The sequence below is a fragment of the Myxine glutinosa genome, chromosome 2 (assembly GCF_964187855.1).
Source record: "Myxine glutinosa chromosome 2, kmMyxGlut1.1, whole genome shotgun sequence".
In the NCBI taxonomy this organism is placed as follows: domain Eukaryota; kingdom Metazoa; phylum Chordata; class Myxini; order Myxiniformes; family Myxinidae; genus Myxine; species Myxine glutinosa.
In genome coordinates this window covers 211,153,427-211,172,588 of record NC_136262.1, presented here as the reverse complement: position 1 = coordinate 211,172,588, position 19,162 = coordinate 211,153,427, and the positions used below count along the sequence as shown (strand labels likewise).

General features: G+C 44.4%; 1 protein-coding gene across 1 annotated transcript in view; it reads right to left on the bottom strand.

Annotated features, from left to right (window-relative positions):
• The window catches only part of DDX56 (DEAD-box helicase 56), a 50,230-nt gene that overhangs the window by 12,619 nt on the left and 18,449 nt on the right, over positions 1 to 19,162 (bottom strand). Inside the window, exons 6-10 of the mRNA XM_068106375.2 lie at positions 17,057 to 17,298; positions 7,284 to 7,436; positions 2,482 to 2,595; positions 646 to 740; positions 450 to 526 (exon numbers count right to left, since the gene is read on the bottom strand). Coding sequence (XP_067962476.2) covers positions 450 to 526; positions 646 to 740; positions 2,482 to 2,595; positions 7,284 to 7,436; positions 17,057 to 17,298 — 681 coding nt within the window. The remainder of the gene's footprint in view (positions 1 to 449; positions 527 to 645; positions 741 to 2,481; positions 2,596 to 7,283; positions 7,437 to 17,056; positions 17,299 to 19,162) is intronic.

Genomic DNA, 19,162 nt, shown 5'->3' with positions numbered 1-19,162 from the left:
AAAAGAGCCAAAAAGGGGTGAAAACAACCCTACATTTTCACAATTTTTTTTCTATACAAGAAAGGTCCACCTAAACTTTGATCAGCACTCGCATAATATAAAAGCAAATAAATAAATAAACAAACATGTTCTCCAGATTATATCAGGCTGGAATAGCAGACACCGTTTGCAGACAAAATTATCCTGGCTACTCTTCGAAACTGTCGTGTAAGTGACAGACAGATCTCGATGCGGCAGGTATGTCCTGGTGGTCAGAATCCATGTGGCAATGGTGGTCTGGCATTCGGATTGCCTTCACTACATTGAAGGACTATGCACACTCACAGTTTTTCTTTAACATCGCCAAACCAGCAGGTTCCAATAAACTAGAAGGCCACATGGGTGACAATAGATCTACTGGGATATGTTGCACCCTGTAATATAACGCCAATGCAAGCTGAAAAACATACCTTGCATCGATAATGGAATCCCTCAATTTCTTTCATGTCAAACTGATAAGGCTTTAGAACAGACTTTCCATCCTCACCTGGGAAAATAAGATGAATAAAATGATGTTCTAAAAATAACATAAAAAAAGTTGAACAACTTGCTCTGTGATATGTTTATCACGGCTTCTTTATAGTTTATACAATATAAATAAAACACCTCCGCTCAAGATCTGCTCCACCTCCTCCAGCAAGTGCACCTCACGATGACCCACAAAAGTCAACGCTGTGCCTTGCTGGTCAGCTCGTGCCGTCCTGTTAACACACAAACATATGATCGATTAGTATACTTATTTATGCTGAAAGTACAGTAAAGTCAGACAGGTAATCATTCAGAATGACCTTTTGTGGGAAGCAAGGGCAGGGAATAAAACAACTATAACAAGCATAAAAAGAGCAGAGATTGCAGACCCTTGCCAGGACATGTTTTTAGTGGTTTTTAAGGCTTTTGTGTTAAAACAAATATGGCGGCCGAACCACATGATCGATGATGTCATCATTATTTATTTTTTCTCCACCAATTTATCTCTAGATGACGCTCAATAAATTTCATCTTGTCGGATGAGTTTTGTACTTGTCGAATTATGACGTCATAATGGAGGAACCTATGACATCCATTCACTTACCTTGGCAGTGTTATTCACGTCTCTGCATGTTGTCAGCCAGAGGTTGAGAGATGTCTGGGTCAGGCCTGGGGAGTCAGATTCTTTGGATCATGGGGTGTGGCACTGTCGGTATCTATGCAGGACGACGAAAGTCAGAGTCTTTAAGTCCATGGTGCTTACAGTCTTGCTCGACGGATGCAAGACTTGGACCATTACCAAGGGCCAGAGAATGAGACTTAACTCCTTTGGAACAGTCACTTCAGAGAATCCTTGGCTATCGCTGGTCGGACTTTGTGTCCAATGAGCGGTTGCTGAGAGAGACCCAGATGAGATTTGTTTCCTGTATGGTCTGTGAGCATCAGCTGCGGCTGTATGGACATGTGGCTCGTTTTCTGGACGCTGATCCAGCTTGCCAGATACTCTCAGCAAGGGAGCCTCGTGAGTGGAGGAGGCCAACGGGCCGACCGCGTTCCTCGTGGTTGCAGCAGATTGATCGGCATCTCAAGGAGATAGGGATGGACCAGGAATCAGCTTGGGAGATGGCCAGACGGAGGCCCCTGGAGTACCGTCGGAAAGTGGATGCGGCGACATGCTGCTTCGGTGCATGCTCCCATACCTGACCTGACCTATGACATCATTAACATATGTTATTCCCCATTGAGAGTTCTTTACAATGAGTCATGTCTCGATTTTGTCTATGCAGCACTTTTGGAGATAGAGGTGCAACGTTTTTCGGTTTTTCCAAGATGGCGCCCGTACCTCGTGACCTATGGCATCATAATTTTTTTTTAAAATTCTACAGGAGGAGGTGAACCTATGATGAAGATTTTCTGTCAATCGGACCAACGGACAAACTTTCCGGACAGACAAACAGACAGACTCAAATGCAATAACCTCTCCTTTGGCAAGGGTAATGAGTGGATGAGCATCATATTTAGACCAGGTGAGGTGGAGTCGGCAAATTATCCTGCCACGAGGGTTGTTGAAGAGCCAGCTGGGTTGGTGCTGACAATTCAATAGTGGTTTGACAGTTTTCCTGAAAGTAACGTGCCGTCCTGAAACTTAGAATCTAAACCTTTATATATAGTCTCCCCCAGCCCATAACCCAATCCCACGGTGTGCCTGATGACAGCATGGAGCTCAGTGGTGTGACAGTATATTAAAAGGTCCTGCAGCACAGAAAATCAAAAACAATGTCCCCAATTTTGTTGATACACAATTCAAAATGTGGAACATTTTGTTTTCAAGACACTTTGGAATGGCTAAAAAACATTTTAATTAATATGAGAACAAAACAGTGTAATAATGGGAACAAAAAACCCATTGATCCAATTAAAAACGCTACTGCCATATGTACATACGCAATGAACAAAGAATCCCTTAGAGTTCACCTGCCCACACGGTGGATGTATGCCTCCACTGTCGGGGGGAAGTCAAAGTTGATGACGTTGGACACATTCTGAAAGTCGATACCCCGTGATACACCATATTCTTTGTCTTTGGCTCTGTTGAACCACACAAGGTGCACAACAGCAAAAATCACTTAGAACTGGGTAGCAAGGAAGCTCTTCTTAAAAGGCCCAATTGGTGCTCAAGCCTGTAAAGCCCATTGAACAGCAGTCCAAAGGACAGTACGACCATGCAAAGTTGTGAATGAGGTCACATTGTCATTACTAGCCATGTACAATTTAGTAACCAACATACCTGTAGGCCATGGGGCATACCATTAAAATCCACTTTTTCATGCAACAGGAATGGGGATTACTTGATTTATTCATGAAAATCAGCAAAATATTCGTTCCATTCGATATAATAATGTCCCCAATAAATATACCTGCACATTAAAATACAAATAAAGAAAGAATTTCGATAAAAAAAATCAGGTTTAAAATTCGCGGACAAGGTTGTTCACGTGATAAATTCAGCGAATGAGCGCTCCAGATACGTCAGCTGCCGTAATTGGCCAATCACGCAGCTCATACTAAGCTCCGTTCGGTAGCTGACAAACCAAGATGGCGACGCCCATTGCTTCGGCAGTGACAGGAAAACCTGTTCAATTTTCGTCCAAATTTTGCGTGATGCATGTTGTCCATGAAACTAAAAGCAATTTCATTCAATTCAATGATAAAAACTGGGCCCGCTTTGTTGAATTTGCGAGTAAATGGTTGCTCTATGACTGTAAAGAACGCGATTTACTGGCCGACTGTGCGGTAAAGCTGGGGCTTGATTTTGCCGATACACAATCCTGCATTGAAGCCAAACCAGAAAATCCCAACATTGGCTACCATTATGATTGTTCACGTCGCTTTTGTGACATCAGTAAAGTGAACAGGCTGAAGGAGAAAAAGACCGAAACATCTACATCTCATGGTAAGTTAATATGATTACGCCACATGATGACCTACTGCCTTGGTCTGCTGCCATTACCTATAGCAACAGAACTAGGAACTTTAGTGAAGACAGACAAGGCTTCAATCATGCACCATCTGCAGAAATCTGCTGAGCCAACAGTGATTGTGGACAGCATTCCACAAGAAAGTGTTTGGATCATAGATGGTATGGCTATGCTACAGGCATTGTGTTCATCTGCACCAGCTACCTTTCATCTGTTAGCAAAAGATTTGTTTGATAAAGTGGTGAAGCTAGCAGTACGTCAGAATTCCAAAGAGATTCATTTTGTCACTGACACTTACCCAAGAATGAGCATCAAGAATGCAGAAAGAAAGCGGCGTGCTGCTACAGGAGTTCAGATTATACGGATTCAGGTGGACAACACCAACCAGTAGCGACCAATCCAATGGAAGAAGTTCCTCAGTGCCAGTGAGAACAAGGAAGCATTCGTGGAGTATCTTCTACATGTTTGGCAACAGTGCCCTCCTGACTCTTACAGAAATGTGAAGGTGTACATCGCACATGGAGAGCTATGTCATGCCCTCGGGATTGAGAATGGCATGGTAGTCTCAGAAGTAATTCCAGAGCTTCGTTGCAGTCATGAGGAAGCGGACACCAGAATCCTCTTGCATGCCGATTATGCACAGAAAAGGCTACAAGAAACTGACACAGCGCATAGAACGCATTCACCAGCAATTGTCATCAAATGCCAGGACACTGATGTCTTCATAATTAGTTTAGGTTGTGCTCATCAGTTTACTGTGCCTCTACTGTTTCACACCGGTGTCAAAGATAAGGTACGAACTCTTGATATGACATCTCCACAGAGCCAGCTGGGAACTGATGTAACATCTGCGCTTGTGGGATTTCACCCGTTTACTGGTTGCGACTCAGTTAGCGCCTTCAGAGGAAAAGGGAAAGTCACACCTTACAAGCTAATGATTAAGTATGACAAGTACAAAGAAACCTTTCAAGAGCTTGGGGTGTCATTCACTCCATCAGATGACCTAATTGCTAGACTGGAGCGATTTGCTTGCCATGTATATGGGCAGGAGAAAGCAGAAACCGTCAACGAGGCCAGATATGATAAGTTTCGACTTTGTGTCCATGCTGGAGAATCCCTTCCACCAAACAGAGATTCTCTCATCAAACACATCATGCGTGCTAATTACCAAGCTGGTATATTTCGTTGTTGCCTAGAACAGCTGCCAGAAATTCCAGCTCCCAGTGAATCAGGATGGAAAGTTGAAGAGATTGATGGAACACCTTCTCTGGAAGTGGACTGGTGTAGTCTTCCACCTGCTCCTGATGACATCCTGGAGCTAGTACACTGTAGCTGCAAGAAGGGAAAATGTAAGCGTGCACTCAAAGATGACGTGCAGTCAGTGGCTGACGTAACATGCTGCAGTGAGCTTGGTATGCAATGTACAGAACTCTGTAGATGCACTGGATGCGAGAATGGTGAAATTGTATCCGATGAACCAGTTGCTGAGCCAGAGGAAGGAGCTGGTTCTGATAAAGAAGAATATTGAGGTGAAGTTCCTTTTTTTGAGGTCATATGAATTTATCAATCTTCATTTTTAAAGTGTCTTTTAGGTCAAGTGCACAAATATCTTCTGCATAATTTGCGAAGCTGGCCCCTCCTAGGAATAAAATTAATTTATTCTTAAGTACAATCATTTTTTAAATGAAAGTCCTGTGTTCATGATTTCGACCTTATACCTGTGAATATAGTTAATAGTACAAATTTCTCAAACTTGAAAGCTGTAAATTGAACAATGATGTAAATTATAATGTAATGGATATCATAAACAAATTTGATTGTCTCAATTATTTATGTCTGTCTGCCTTATCCTGGCATGTATACATTATGTATTGAACATGGAAACGAAGCAAAAGTAACAGTACTCTTAAACACTGTTAATCATGCAAGCACTTTCCATGACATGCGTAATGTATACATGTTGTACTGTTTTAAATAAATAAGTTGAAAATGAATCTTCTAAAAAGTAAAAGGAGTCAGCCGTCAACTGCCACTCATTGCCATTCTTCAAATCAAAGAAGATGAACTGATCATAGAAGGTAGAAGTGAGAAGTTAATTTTAAAAAAGTAAAATAAAAATGATTTATTTGCGGCACAACATGTGTTTCAGCTGCGGCGGACCATATTTTCAGATTGGATTCATTTTCAACTTATCGCTATGACTATCTAGATACAAAAATATCATGTTTATTGGTGTATTTTAGTGAAAAGGAGGTCTAGAAACAATATCACAATCAATTTTTTTCATTTTACTCCTCAAACTATCCAGAAATAAAAGAAAATGCAGTAACGTATAGTTGATGAATATATATTTACTTGCATTTTCATCAAGTGCGCGTTAAAAATTAATGAGCACCCCTGGTGTCTGGGGACATGGTGTTTCTTGTTCAGGAGCACATCCCCAACCCATCTATAGCAATTTTAAGTAATCCCCTGCGTTGTTGCACGAAATTGTCAAATTGAGCACATTTTAGCCCTATGCCCCATGGCCTACTGTGCAAAGGCCCAATATTAATTTATTAATCCACGAACCAACATAAGTTAAAAAAATTAATAAAACTTTTTCCTGTGGTTTTGGAAACTGTGACATGTTTGAAAATCCAATGTTTGGAATACAATGGTCAAAACAGTGGATTGTTGTTGACAATTAAATGCGTACAAGAGGATAAAACAACTGTTTATGATCTGTATTAGAAATAGAAATCCACCTATTTAAAGGAGCCATAATAACAGCCCTCACAACGAATAGAGTGATAGAAAAATTAAACATTTATTAATCAGTTTTACAACAGTGAGTTATTGCTTGATTGAAACTAGAACGACATTCTTCGATGTCACGACGTCGACCGAAATGCCTCTGCCCAAATTATTACATCATTATAATACTTGCACCAAGTTTGATTTATTTTGTCAAATTTTTGTTAAAATTTTGTTGGGACCCCAAAATCGAATCAGATAATCTTTACATCATTATACATATCTGTACCAAGTTTGAATTGGATAACTTCAGCCATTCTCAAGTAATATACATATTACAGACTTTGGTATTTCACCTTTTGACCCCAAAATGTAATCAGTTCATCATTACATCATTCTACATAACTGTACCAAATTTGGTCAGAATCCCAATACTGGTTCACAAGTTACCGTGGTAACAGGATTTTTACCTAACATGACCTCTGATCTTTGACTTCGTGACCCCAAAATCAAATCAGTTTATCTTTACCTCATTATACATACCTGCACCAGTGCACCACGTTTGACTAAGATCCCTTCAGCCATTCTTAAGTTATTGCGGTAATGAAAACCTATCACGGACGTACGGACGGACGGACAGCCAGACGGACAACCTGAAAACATAATGCCTCCAGCGACTTCGTCAACAGAGGCATAAAAAACAACAACAGCCCATTTTACCATTTAAAGTGAAATCATCAGCAGATATCAGCACTGCCACCGCCAAACTAAAATTTATTTCAGGCCGAAATCCTGCTAACTTTTCAGAAGCTTGCGGCACATAATTGATTCGTGACAATAATCAGTTCATTCAAGCTTATTGCTTATCTCCCTTAGTTTTAGCCACTGATTTCATAATCCACAAAGTCGTTCTAGGGACATGTCTCAAAGAACAGAGAAAAAAAAAAGCATTATGCAAAAATTAAATAAACAGTAAGAATAACAGGAAAGCAAAGCACAAGGAAGGGACAGCAGAGAAATAGGCAGTTAATGGAGAACATGCAAAAGCAAACGTCCCCTTACTCCTTTGTCATTTTCGCCATGTTCTTCTTTTTCTTTTTGGATACTTCTGCACTTTTACTATGGCTCTGGTTCGCAGACTGCAGCAATGAACTTTCGTCTGTAGCCACGATAAAGTTGTACAATCCTCGGTTGAATTGCTCAATGATGTGACACCTGCAGAGATTGTACGAAGTTATCAGACGGTGCAGCAGGTTTCAATAACATGGTTATTCACACCCAATATTCACGTGCTCCAGTAATGTAGGTCACTTGAGGAAGTCAAGGATTGGGGGCCATGGATAACAGAATGTAATTCTAATATTCGAGCATGTTTGCACAAAATGCATTTTGGCCAGCAGCAAAGACTGTGTGCAAACCAAAGCGAGTCTAAGTGAGGCCAAAGGTCATTAAAACTTCATGGAGGAGCTCCATACACTTATTACTGACAGAGAAAGGATGGGAAAAGACGCTGGACTCCACTGGGGGGGGGGGGGGGGGGGGCCTGAATTTTTTTAATGCCATGAACAATCACGGGTGTAGAAGTATAGGTTGTGATGAAGGTTGTGGCCAAGTTTCATCCAAATCGTGTAGTTCTATTTTTTGGGATCAAATCTGGACCCACTTTGACCCCCGGAAGACCCCACATATGGTGCTTTTCCATTGCACAGAACGGTACGGCACTGTACAGTATGGTACAGTACGGTAATCCCTGTGTTGTTTTTCCATCGCACAACAGAACCGTGAAAATAGGTGGAGTTATCCGAAGTTGAGGAAAAAAAAAAACGCGACGCTGTGGTGACGTAATTACCTCCGCCACCAAAGGTGGATGGAGGTTATGTTTTCACCCTTGTCGGTTTGTCTGTTAACAAAATATCTCAAAAAGTTGTGGACGGATTCAGACGAAATTTGGCAGAGATATAGCACATGTGACACGGACAAAATTATTAGATTTTGGTGAAGATTCGGATCTGGCTACTGGAATTTTAAAATGATTCTTCACCATTGGGAGATAGGGCCCAAAACGATACATAGCGGGATATCTCAAAAGGTTATGGATGGATTTGGACGAAACTTGTTGGACAGGTTGTGAGTGCGACAAGGAAGAATCCATTCAATTTTGCTGAAGATCTGGATGCGGATCCAGCTAGTATCACTTTAAAGTGATTCTTCACCATTGAGTGTGTACACCGTATCCCTGCGTGTCGAAAGAGGCGACTAAAAGGGTTGGCGTCAGGAAGGGCATCCGGCCATAAAACATTGCCCCAAAAAGGGAACCATGACAATTACAATTACATATGGGCAGGGTACAGCCCGAAGTACCCCGTGGGGGTCCTCACCCCCTCTCGTCGAAAATCAAGGTGGGGAACCCGATCGAAGCATGGGTGGAAATCACTCTATTTATAGACTTGGCATTTAATATGGAATATTTTTTTTGTGGGGGTGAACTTACTTTTCAAGATGTCTCAGAACCAAAAGTTCATTGGAATTATGTTGGAATTATTCTAGATTTTGTTAATGTGACCTTTAAAAGAAACAAAAACCACATTTGACATTTCAAAACAAATAAATTGATCCTTGAAAGTGATGGAAACTGATATCGAACTCAATTCATAGACAGTACTGTGTTAAACTTCTGTACGTTTTCCAGAAGTATCTCTTTATTTTGCACATTAGCCAAATTTTATTTTAACAAAAACAAAAGTTAAATTACGACAGGGATTACGGACAGTAAAATTACAGTTCAGTACTTCGTGTAACCCCCACAAGCATTCAGGAGAGCACGTACACGTTGAGGCATGCTGTTCACGAGATTTGCCAAGGTTTGGACAGGAATCGCTTGCCATGCAGTGACAATAGCCTGCTGCAATTCACGCACAGAGATCGGCTGCTGGTCCAAGTGGTCGATTTGACGCGTTAATTCTGCCCACAAGTTCTCGATCGGATTCATATCCGGGGACATGGCAGGCCATTCCATATGCTCTGCACCACAGTCAGCAAGAAAGTGTTGGATCATGCGAGCACGATGAGGCCGTGCATTGTCATCTTGGAAGACAAAGTTTCCTCGAAAGGTTGCACGAGCAAATGGAAGCAATGTTTCTTCCAGAATGGCCCTGTACTTGAACTGGTTCAGGTTTCCATTCAGAACAACCATGTCAGTTTTGCCCCCTGCATGAAAAGCAGCCCAAACGGTCACCCCACCACCTCCAGCTTGGACTCTTGGCACTATACAATCTTTGTTGTAGGCTTCATGCACTTGTCTGCACACTCGGACGCGGCCATCTTGACGATAGACCAGAAATCTAGACTCGTCACTGAAGATCACGTGATTCCAGTGTCCTGGCTGCCATTGACGGTGCTCTCTGGCCCACTGCAATCGGCACTGGCAGTGTTGTCTGGTCAGGCGTGGCTTTCTCAGGGGACGCCTGGCACGATAGCCTGCTTGAACCAGTCGTTGGTTGATTAGCCTTCTGGATACAGGCACATTTGTCAGTTGCTGCCACTCAGCCCCAAGCCGATTAGCTGACTTGGTACGGCCATTGCGGACTAACCGGTGCAGCTGGCGATCATCCCTCCTTGTGGTTCTGTGGGGACGTCCTGGCCTCGGTATTGGAGTAGGGACACCCCTCTGAGCATTTCGTTTCAGGATCTTTGACACCTGACCTTGAGTGATGCCATACTGCCGAGCAATAGCACGCCGTTTCATGCCGTAATTTCGTAAAGCCACCACTCCATGACAAACAGCATTGTCGAGTTGACGGAGCATCTCCAGAGGAAGCGGCAATAACTTTTGGAGACGTGCAGCAGTTGTTTTACACTAATACAGAACGCAACAACCCTTGTATACCCAACTGTGAAGCCAATCATCAAATGCACCTGTCCGTACATTTTGCCATGCCACCTGTGATATAATCCTGTTGTTGACTTCTTGCTGCGACAGACAATCAGTGACATGGTTCTTTTAACAAATAAATCACCAAAGTGTAAAAGAAACTCACCAGATTGATATACTGAGTGAAGAAAGTAAACCCAAGTCAAGAAAAAAAAAATATTCCATATTAAATGCCAAGTCTGTATTACGACGAAATGTCTGATGCCCCACGTGGAGATCGGTTTCTGAGGTTTGGGACATGGAATGTAGGGACAATGACAGGGAGATCAGGAGAAGTGGTGGAAGTATTGGTCAGAAGATGAGTGGACATATGTTGTGTGCAGGAGACGAGATGGAAGGGAAGTGGTGTGAGAATGCTGAAGGGTAGGCAGGGACAGAAATATAAGTTTGTGTGGCAAGGGTGCCCGGAAGGCATGCATGGCATTGGTGTCCTGTTTTCTGAGTAGTTCGTAGACAGTGTGGTGAGTGTGACGAGAGTGAGTGAAAGGTTGATGATTGTGAAAATGATGATTGGAAAGCTCTTGGTGAACATCATCTTGGGATATGCTCCGCAGGTCGGTCAGAGCGATGAAGAGAAGGACAAGTTCTGGTGTGCGATAGAGAAGCTGATGGAAAACGTGAAAGATGAGGAAGTTGTTGTGGTAGGAGAAGACCTAAATGGACATGTGGGAAGGAGTCTGGACGGTTTTGAGGGAGTTCATGGGGGTTATGGATATGGTGTGAGAAATGGAGAAGGTGAAGGATTTTGGAGTTTGCTGATGGAGCTGGTTTGTTGATTTGTAATACTCAGTTCCAGAAAGAGGTTAATAAGCTTGTTACATACACGTCAGGTGGGTCGACGACAACCGTTGACTACCTGATGGTGTGTAGGCAAGATCGGGGGCACCCCCAGGACATAAATGTGATCCCGGGGGATGAGGCTGTCTCACAGCACCACTTGGTTGTCTGCGACATAAGGTAAAAGGTGCGGGGAGAGCTCGGCGGGTGAAGTACCAAACGAGAATGAAGGTGTGGAGGTTGAAAGAGGTGACAGTGAGGGAGGCATTAAAAGAGAGGCTGAGTATGGCAGAGGATGAAGTGGTTGAGCTTGAAAGTATTTGGATGTCAATAAAAGATAGTCTGTTGGGAGCCGTTGGTGAGGTAAGTGGATGGACAAAAGGACCACGGAGGCACCCGGAAACATGGTGGTGGGAGGATGAGGTTGGAAAGAGGATTGACGAGAAGAGGAAGAAGTTCAAGGAGTGGCAGAAGGTGAAGGTTACGGGGGCAGAACAGGCAGAACATGAAAGTTATAAGGCAGCCAAGAAGGCTGCAAAGAAAGAGGTAGCAAAGGCGCAGGACGCATATCGAAAAATGTTCGGAGGACGCTTGGATTCAGAAGAGGGTCAGAGAGCGGTGTTCAGGATTGCAAAGCAGATAGCGAAAGAGAGGTGTGATGTGATGGGGGTGAGTTGCTTGAAGGATGAAGTGGGACAAATCGTTGTCGACCCAGATGGAATTAAAGGAAGATGGAAGAGATATATGAAAATACTGTTGAATGCAGAGAATGACTGCGATGGCAACATCGAGAGTAACCCAGTTTTCGGACCGGCAGAGAAGATAACTGAGAAGGAAGTTGAGGAAGCGATAAAAGCAATGAAGAGTAGAAAAACAGGAGGGCCGACAAGAGTTGTGGGAGATATGTTGAAGGCAGCAGGAAGTTGGGGTGTGAAGAGAATGACAGAGATCTGTAATCTGGTGGTGAAAGAAGGCCGCATTCCAGTGGATTGGGGAACTGAGTACCCTCGTCCCTCTGTACAAGGGGAAAGGTGACCCTCTGGAGTGTGGCTCGTACCGAGCGATAAAGTTATTGGAGCATGGAATGAAGGTATTGGAAAGGGTGTTGGAGAGGAGGATAAGGAAGAAGGTGAAGATCGACGAAATGCAGTTTGGATTTATGCCAGGAAGAGGAACGACAGACGCACTTTATTGTGCGGCAATTGCAGGAGAAGTACATGCAGTAGAGTAAGAGGTTGTTTCTTGGGGTTGTTGATCTGGAAAAAGCATTCGATAGGGTTCCACACAAAGTCGTGACATGGGCATTGAGGAAGTTAGGAATGGAGGAATGGTTGATCAGAGGAGTGATGGCAATGTACGAGAGAGTGCGCACAGCTGTAAGGATGAAGGACAGGAACAGTTGTGAGTTTGAGGTGAAGGTGGGAATGCATCAGGGGTTAGTACTAACTCTACTACTATTTGTAGATGTGATGGAGGTGCTGGCTCGGAATGTAAAGGAGGGTTTACCATGGGAGTTGTTGTTTGCGGAGAGTATGGATGGAATGAAGGAGAGGATGAACAATTGGAAGGAATGTATGGAGACAAAAGGTCTGAAGGTGAATATCGGAAAGACGAAGGTTATGGCAAGTGGTAAAGCATGTAGTGAGGTGGAAATAACTGGGAAGTGGCTGTGTGCTGTGTGCAGGAAGGGTGTCGGAGTGAACTCCATTCAATGTACAATGTGCGCTGAGTGGGTTCATCAAAAATGTAGTGGTCTGAGAGGGTCATTAACCAGTGTGGCAGCTACATTCAAGTGTAAGGTGTGCACAGAGGTAGCTACCGATGGAGGAAATGATGAGTTGGATCTTGGAGACGGCCTGAAGCTGGAAGGTGTGGAAACATTTTGATACCTCGGAGACATGCTAAATGGAGACGGTGGATCAGACTCGGCAACGGTTGCTTGAGTGAGATGCGCATGGAAGAAGTTTCGGGAACTGAGTGGCATGCTGACGAGGAGGGGAGTGTCGTTGAAGCTGAAGGGTAAGGTGAGGTGTATGCTGCATGTGTGAGAAGTGTTGATTTATGGGAGCGAGACATGGGCAACGAAGCATGGAAAGGGTGGAAATGTGAATGTTTCGGTGGATGTGTGGAGTATCGTTGAGAGAGAGGAAGACAAATGAGGAATTGCGAAAGATTATGGGAATAGAGCCTGTGATGGATGTTGTGAAGAGAGAGAAACAGGTAGAGATGGTTTGGTCATGTGTTGAGGAAGGATGAAAGTGACTGGTTGAGAAGAGTGATGGAAATGAATGTAGAAGGAAGTAGAGGACGGGGAAGACCGAGAAAGACTTGACTAAAGGTGGTGGAAGAAGGAATGCGGGTAAGGGGGTTAACAAGGGGAGATGTAGAAAATAGGGCAAAATGGAGAAGATTGTCATGGCCCCGCAAGGCTAACCCCCGCTCTAGCAGGGAAAATGGCCTTAAAATGCCTGTTGTTGTTGTTGTCTTCACCATTGAGAGATATGGCCAACCAGGTGGAGGTATGCTCTCTACTGAGGGCCATTCTTGGTATCTAAAAATCTCAAAAAATTGTGGAAGGATTCGGACGAATTTTGGCAGAGATGTAGCGTATGTGACAAGGACAAAATGATTAGATTTTGGTGAACATTGATGCGACATGATGTTGTGACAAGTGACAAGAACTAGACTTGACTTGACTTGTGACAAGAACGAGTCTGATCCACCTTCTCCATTCAGCACGTCTCATAGGTAGCAAAATGTTTTCACACCTGCCAGTTTCACACCGTCTCCAAGATCCAACTCAACATTTCCTCCATCTGCAGCTCCCTTTGTGCACACCTTACATTTGAATGTCGCTGCCACACTGGTTAATGACCCTCTCAGACCACTACATTTTTGATGAACCCACTCAGCGCACATTGTACATTGAATGGAGTTCACTCCGACACCCTTCCTGCACACAGCACATGGCCACTTCCCAGGTCTTTCCACCTCATCACATGCTTTACCACTTGCCATCACCTTTGTCTTTCCTATATTCACCTTCAGACCTTTTGTCTCCATACATTCCTTCCACTTGTTCATCTTTTCCTTCAGTCCATCCATACTTTCCGCAATCAACACCAGATCATCTGCATACAACAACTCCCATGGTAGACCCTCCTTTACATTCCGAGCCAGCACCTCCATCACAGCTACAAATAGTAGTGGACTTGGTACCGACCCCTGATGAACTCCCACCTTCACCTCAAACTCACCACTGTTCCCATCCTTCGTCCTTACAACTGTGCACGCTCTTTTGTACATTGCCATCACTACTCTGATCAACCATTCCTCCACTTCTAACTTTCTCAATGCCCATGTCAATACTTCACGTGGAACCCTATCGAATGCTTTCTCCAGATCAACAAACCCAAGAAACAACTTCTTCCTCTTCTGCATGTACTTCTCCTGCAACTGCCGCACAATAAAGTGCGTCTGTCGTTCCTCTTCCTGGCATAAATCCAAACTGCATTTCGTCGATCTTCACCTTCTTCCTTATCCTCCTCTCCAACACCCTTTCCAATACCTTCATTCCATGCTCCAATAACTTTATCGCTCGGTACGAGCCACACTCCAGAGGGGTCACCTTTCCCCTTGTACAGAGGGACGAGGGTACTCAGTTCCCAATCCACTGGAATGCGGCCTTCTTTCACCACCAGATTACAGATCTCTCTCATTCTCTTCACACCCCAACTTCCTGCTGCCTTCAACATATCTCCCACAACTCCCGTCGGCCCTCCCGCTTTTCTACTCTTCATTGCTTTTATCGCTTCCTCAACTTCCTTCTCACTTATCTTCTCTGCCGGTCCTAAAACTGGGTTACTCTCTATGTTGCCATCCCATTCATTCTCTGTATTCAACAGCATTTCCATATATCTTTTCCATCTTCCTTTAATTCCATCTGGGTCCACAACGATTTGTCCCACTTCATCCTTCAAGCAACTCACCCCCATCACATCACACCTCTCTTTCGCCATCTGCTTTGCAATCCTGAATACCGACCGCTCTCTGACCCTCTTCCGAATCCAAGCGTTCTCAGAACATTTTCCTACATGCCTCCTGCGCCTTTGCTACCTCTTTCTTTGCAGCCTTCTTGGCTGCCTTATAACTTTCATGCTCTGCTTTTTCTGCTCACGTACCATTCGCCTTCTGCCACTCCTTGCTCTTCTTCCTCTTCTCGTCAATCCTCTTTCCAACTTCATCATCCCACCACCATGTTTCCGAGTGTCCCGTATGGCAACGCACCGTATTAATTAGTTAGGCCCATTATCGCACACACTACTTAAATTTCCCCTCGCCATAAGAACAATAAGCCGAACCGGAAGACAGTTCGGGGCACCGCCGATGCAGCTACAGCCAGCCACATCACCAGCTGGCATGGCAACACACATTGAACAGGCAGGCTGAGGCCACGCCCACACTGCGAAGGATTGGTCGAAGGGTTGATGGGGAGATTGACGCAGGCCGAGTAAGAAGCAGGCCGCGGATTGGCAGAGGAAGAAAGAGCTCGTGATTGGTCAAGGGAGGGAAAGGCGCGACGCACTGATTGGCGGAGAGAGAGAGAGCTGACGTCAGGAGACGATCGATAAAATGACTCGTAAGCCGGCATTTTGCCCTTCTTGTTCTGGTTCCCCTCGTGGTTGGACTGCCTCTTGCTCAGGAGCCTGCCTGCGAGTGAGTGTGGACGATCGGCGTTCTGGTCCTTGGCGCAAGTGGTTGCGTGCCGGCCTCGTCTCCTCGTTCCCCTGTTCGTTTGGCATCGGGTATTGAAACAGCTGACGGGAGAGGTGGTGTGTGGACGAGAGTATAAGTGCTGTGGCATGTGAGGACATCGAGGCCTGTTTCGCGCCAACGGCCGAGCAGTTACCGCGAACACCAGCACCGTGTCCGGACTGCGTGCTCGAGTTGGCAACGTTGACGAGCACACACACCCAAGAAACAACTTCTTCCTCTTCTGCATGCACTTCTCCTGCAACTGCCGCACAAGTTAAACGGTTATAACTGCAGTTATAACTTTTATAACAAGTTAAACAAACTGTTATAACTGCAGACAGAGATAAGCTCGCACCACACAAAAACACAACGGTTCCTTTGATTTAACTCTTCCTTCGTCCGTTGTTGAAGTCTGGTGTGGGGACGTACCGATTTAGGAGCATTATTTATTTATCGTCACGTTCTTTGTTCTCGGGTTCCGTATACTAAAGCGTTTCTTTTTGTACATTGAATTCGGTTTTCGTTCTCTTGACTTCATCTCCACAGGTTTGAGGGCTGTCGTCGGAACCGTGAGGGAAGGAACTTCAGCATCCTCCTCATCCTCCTCATCCTCCTCATCCTCCTCCCTCCCCGCGTGTATGAACTCTGCCATATTTGAACTGGACACCTTCAGAGTTAAAGCTTGCTCGGTTAATCTGTTTCCTTGGTCGGTTTTAATCGCGAGGAAATACGCCAGTATGTTACGTTAGCCTTTATATATAGCTAGTAACATTACGACTAAATTTCACTTTCTTCCTGAATTGACGATTGCGATTGACCAATCAATGGTCTGCAGTATTGCTAGCTTCACCCATAGGTCTGGGTTCGGCTCGCTTGGTACCAATCGATAGCAGGAACCAAATTTAGCATGGGTACTCAGGTACGGTACGGTTCACTTGGAAATGGAAGACAAAAAAACGGATTACGCTTACAGTACAGTACGGTACGGCGGTGGAAAAGCGCCATTAGAAACCGACTTTTTAAATGCAGTGAACAAGCTTGAGTTCAAACATACCAAATATCATTTAAGTGAAGTTTGGTCACTATCCCTTCAGCAGTTTTGGAGAAGTTGCAAATGTTTACGGATAGATGGCACGCGATCCCATAAGCTCCCCGGAAGTACATTCCGGGTGAGCGAAAACTGAAGTTTGAGTGATTGTTAAATAGATTCTGAATGAACCCATTAACGGACACAATTCCACAGTAACCTAACACGACAATGGTGTGTCGTTTGCACACACAACATGCAAGCAAAACGATTATATCCTCATCAACACCATTCAAGAGAAAAAACAAACAGGAGACAGCAGGGCTTGATAAGCTGGGTACGCACCGCGAATGAATGGGAAGCTCTCCATTAAGCACACAACAACGGACCACAAACTGCTCAAGGAACAGCCGCAGGCGATAAGCACGTTCCACCGTGTTGACAAAGAGCAGTGTTTTGCCACGAACGAGACCGAGCTTGATGAGAGCAATAATCAGCAAGAAACGCTCCTCTTCCTCACACTTCACATGGTACTGCATCAGCTGACTACAAGGTGGTAGGCGAGACTCTTCCAGCTTCAGAACAACCTTGAGGAAGATATAAAGCCGGGGATAAACAAAAAAACTGTTATAATTGCTCGATAAATGGGTCTTGGTCAATTACACATCGACTTAGATAGAGGTCAAAAGAGAAGGGAAAAGGAAGGGGAAGGAGGAGAGGTGTTTCCAGGTTCCAATTACACAGTTATTTTTTAAATAAAAATATGGAACAACCAAAGCCAAACATATAAAAAAAACAGCTGTGTGATCTCAAAATGTCAGTGTGCATCCACTTCAATCGGTATGAATGGAGGCTGTGCTACTCAAACAGAACTTCATACTGCGTCTCTGCATGGACACAACTCGGGTCTTCGGCATTCTAACAATCCCAATCTGCCAACAAAGTTCTCTGCCCGTGGCATTCCAGACTTCCTCTCTACATACAGTGGCCTGCAAAAGTATTGACCCCCTCCAAAGTTTTTACATTTTGATGCCACCTGAGCTAATTTCATGACGCTTTCAAATAAAACATCACATACTATATAGCCTTCACATACTTTTTATTTTTTTTATGTTGGAGGCTCCAGGCACGGACTGTATAGCTCTCATCGAGGCCAGGCCTTAAATAAAAGAGAAGAAAAGTGTATGGTGTTTGTTTGCGAGAAAGAGAGATTGAAGCGAGCCCGATAGCTATAGTTTGAGTGAGACAGTGAGTAAGACCAGCAATCCTGACACGGAGAGTGCAAGATGGTTCCGGGCACCACTTTAACTCCAAGTCAGGACGGTCGTACTACCCTGGGCGGTTGGTGTCTACAACCCACGATACCACTCCAAAGTGATGAAGCTAAAAATAATGCAGATAAAATGTGAATAAGTTTGATTAACAGAGCAGACGAGAATGGCACCCGGTAGACAGCATACCTCCGTCAGGCTGAACAGTTTCGGTTTTGTATCCCGACAGGTCAGATCTGGATTCGGAGCTGAACAAAAATCTAATTGGCTTGTTATTGCCACTTTCCCAACTCATCCACCAAGTTTCGTTATAAGTCATCCACAGCTTTTTGAAATATAATGCGATACATCATTTTTGGCCCTATCACCCAATGGTGAAGAATCACTTCAAAAATTCACAAGAATCACTTGACAATCCAGACTTGATCTGCTGAACAGAAACTTTCCTCCTTCACGATATCTCTAATTCCTTAATATATCTTCCTGGTTAGTCCCTCCTCCAGTATGACAGACCTGAGCCTCGTCCTGGTGGTGGGGTGGCTATTTTTTATCAAAAACTCTCTTCCTCACTCTCCTTGCACTGCCCTCTCTCCACCCCACCCCCAGGAGTACCTCTGGCTATGGCTTCCTCTCCGCTCCCACCTTTTGTTCATCTGTGTTCTGTACCGTCCTCCAAACAGTGATGACTCCATTTACATTTCGCTGTCAGACCACATGGACCAACTTCTACAAACTCATCCAAACTCTCTCTTCCTCACATGTGGCGACTTCAACTGTCATCATGCCAGCTGGTTGGGTGTGGGTTCCTCTCTCACCAGCCATGGCACCTCAGCAAAGGACTTCTGCGACTCATTGGGACTGACACAATCTGTCAATTTCCCGACCCGGATCGCAGTCAATTGAGTATCTTCTCTTCTGGACTTGGTTATGACAAACTTCCCTGCAAATGTCTGCTGCTCTTCTTCTGCTCCAATCGGTTCTTCTGATCATGTGCTTGTTGAAGTGCACACCTCTCTGGCCATTCTCAGAGAGCCTCCTCAGCGCCGACGAGTCTGGCATTTCATTCAGACTGACTGGCACGGTCTGCAAGCAGCCATCAATCATCTGGACTGGTCTCACATCTCCACTGCCTCTGACATCAATTCTTCCTGGGAATTCTTCCAAAGCAAACTGCCCTCTC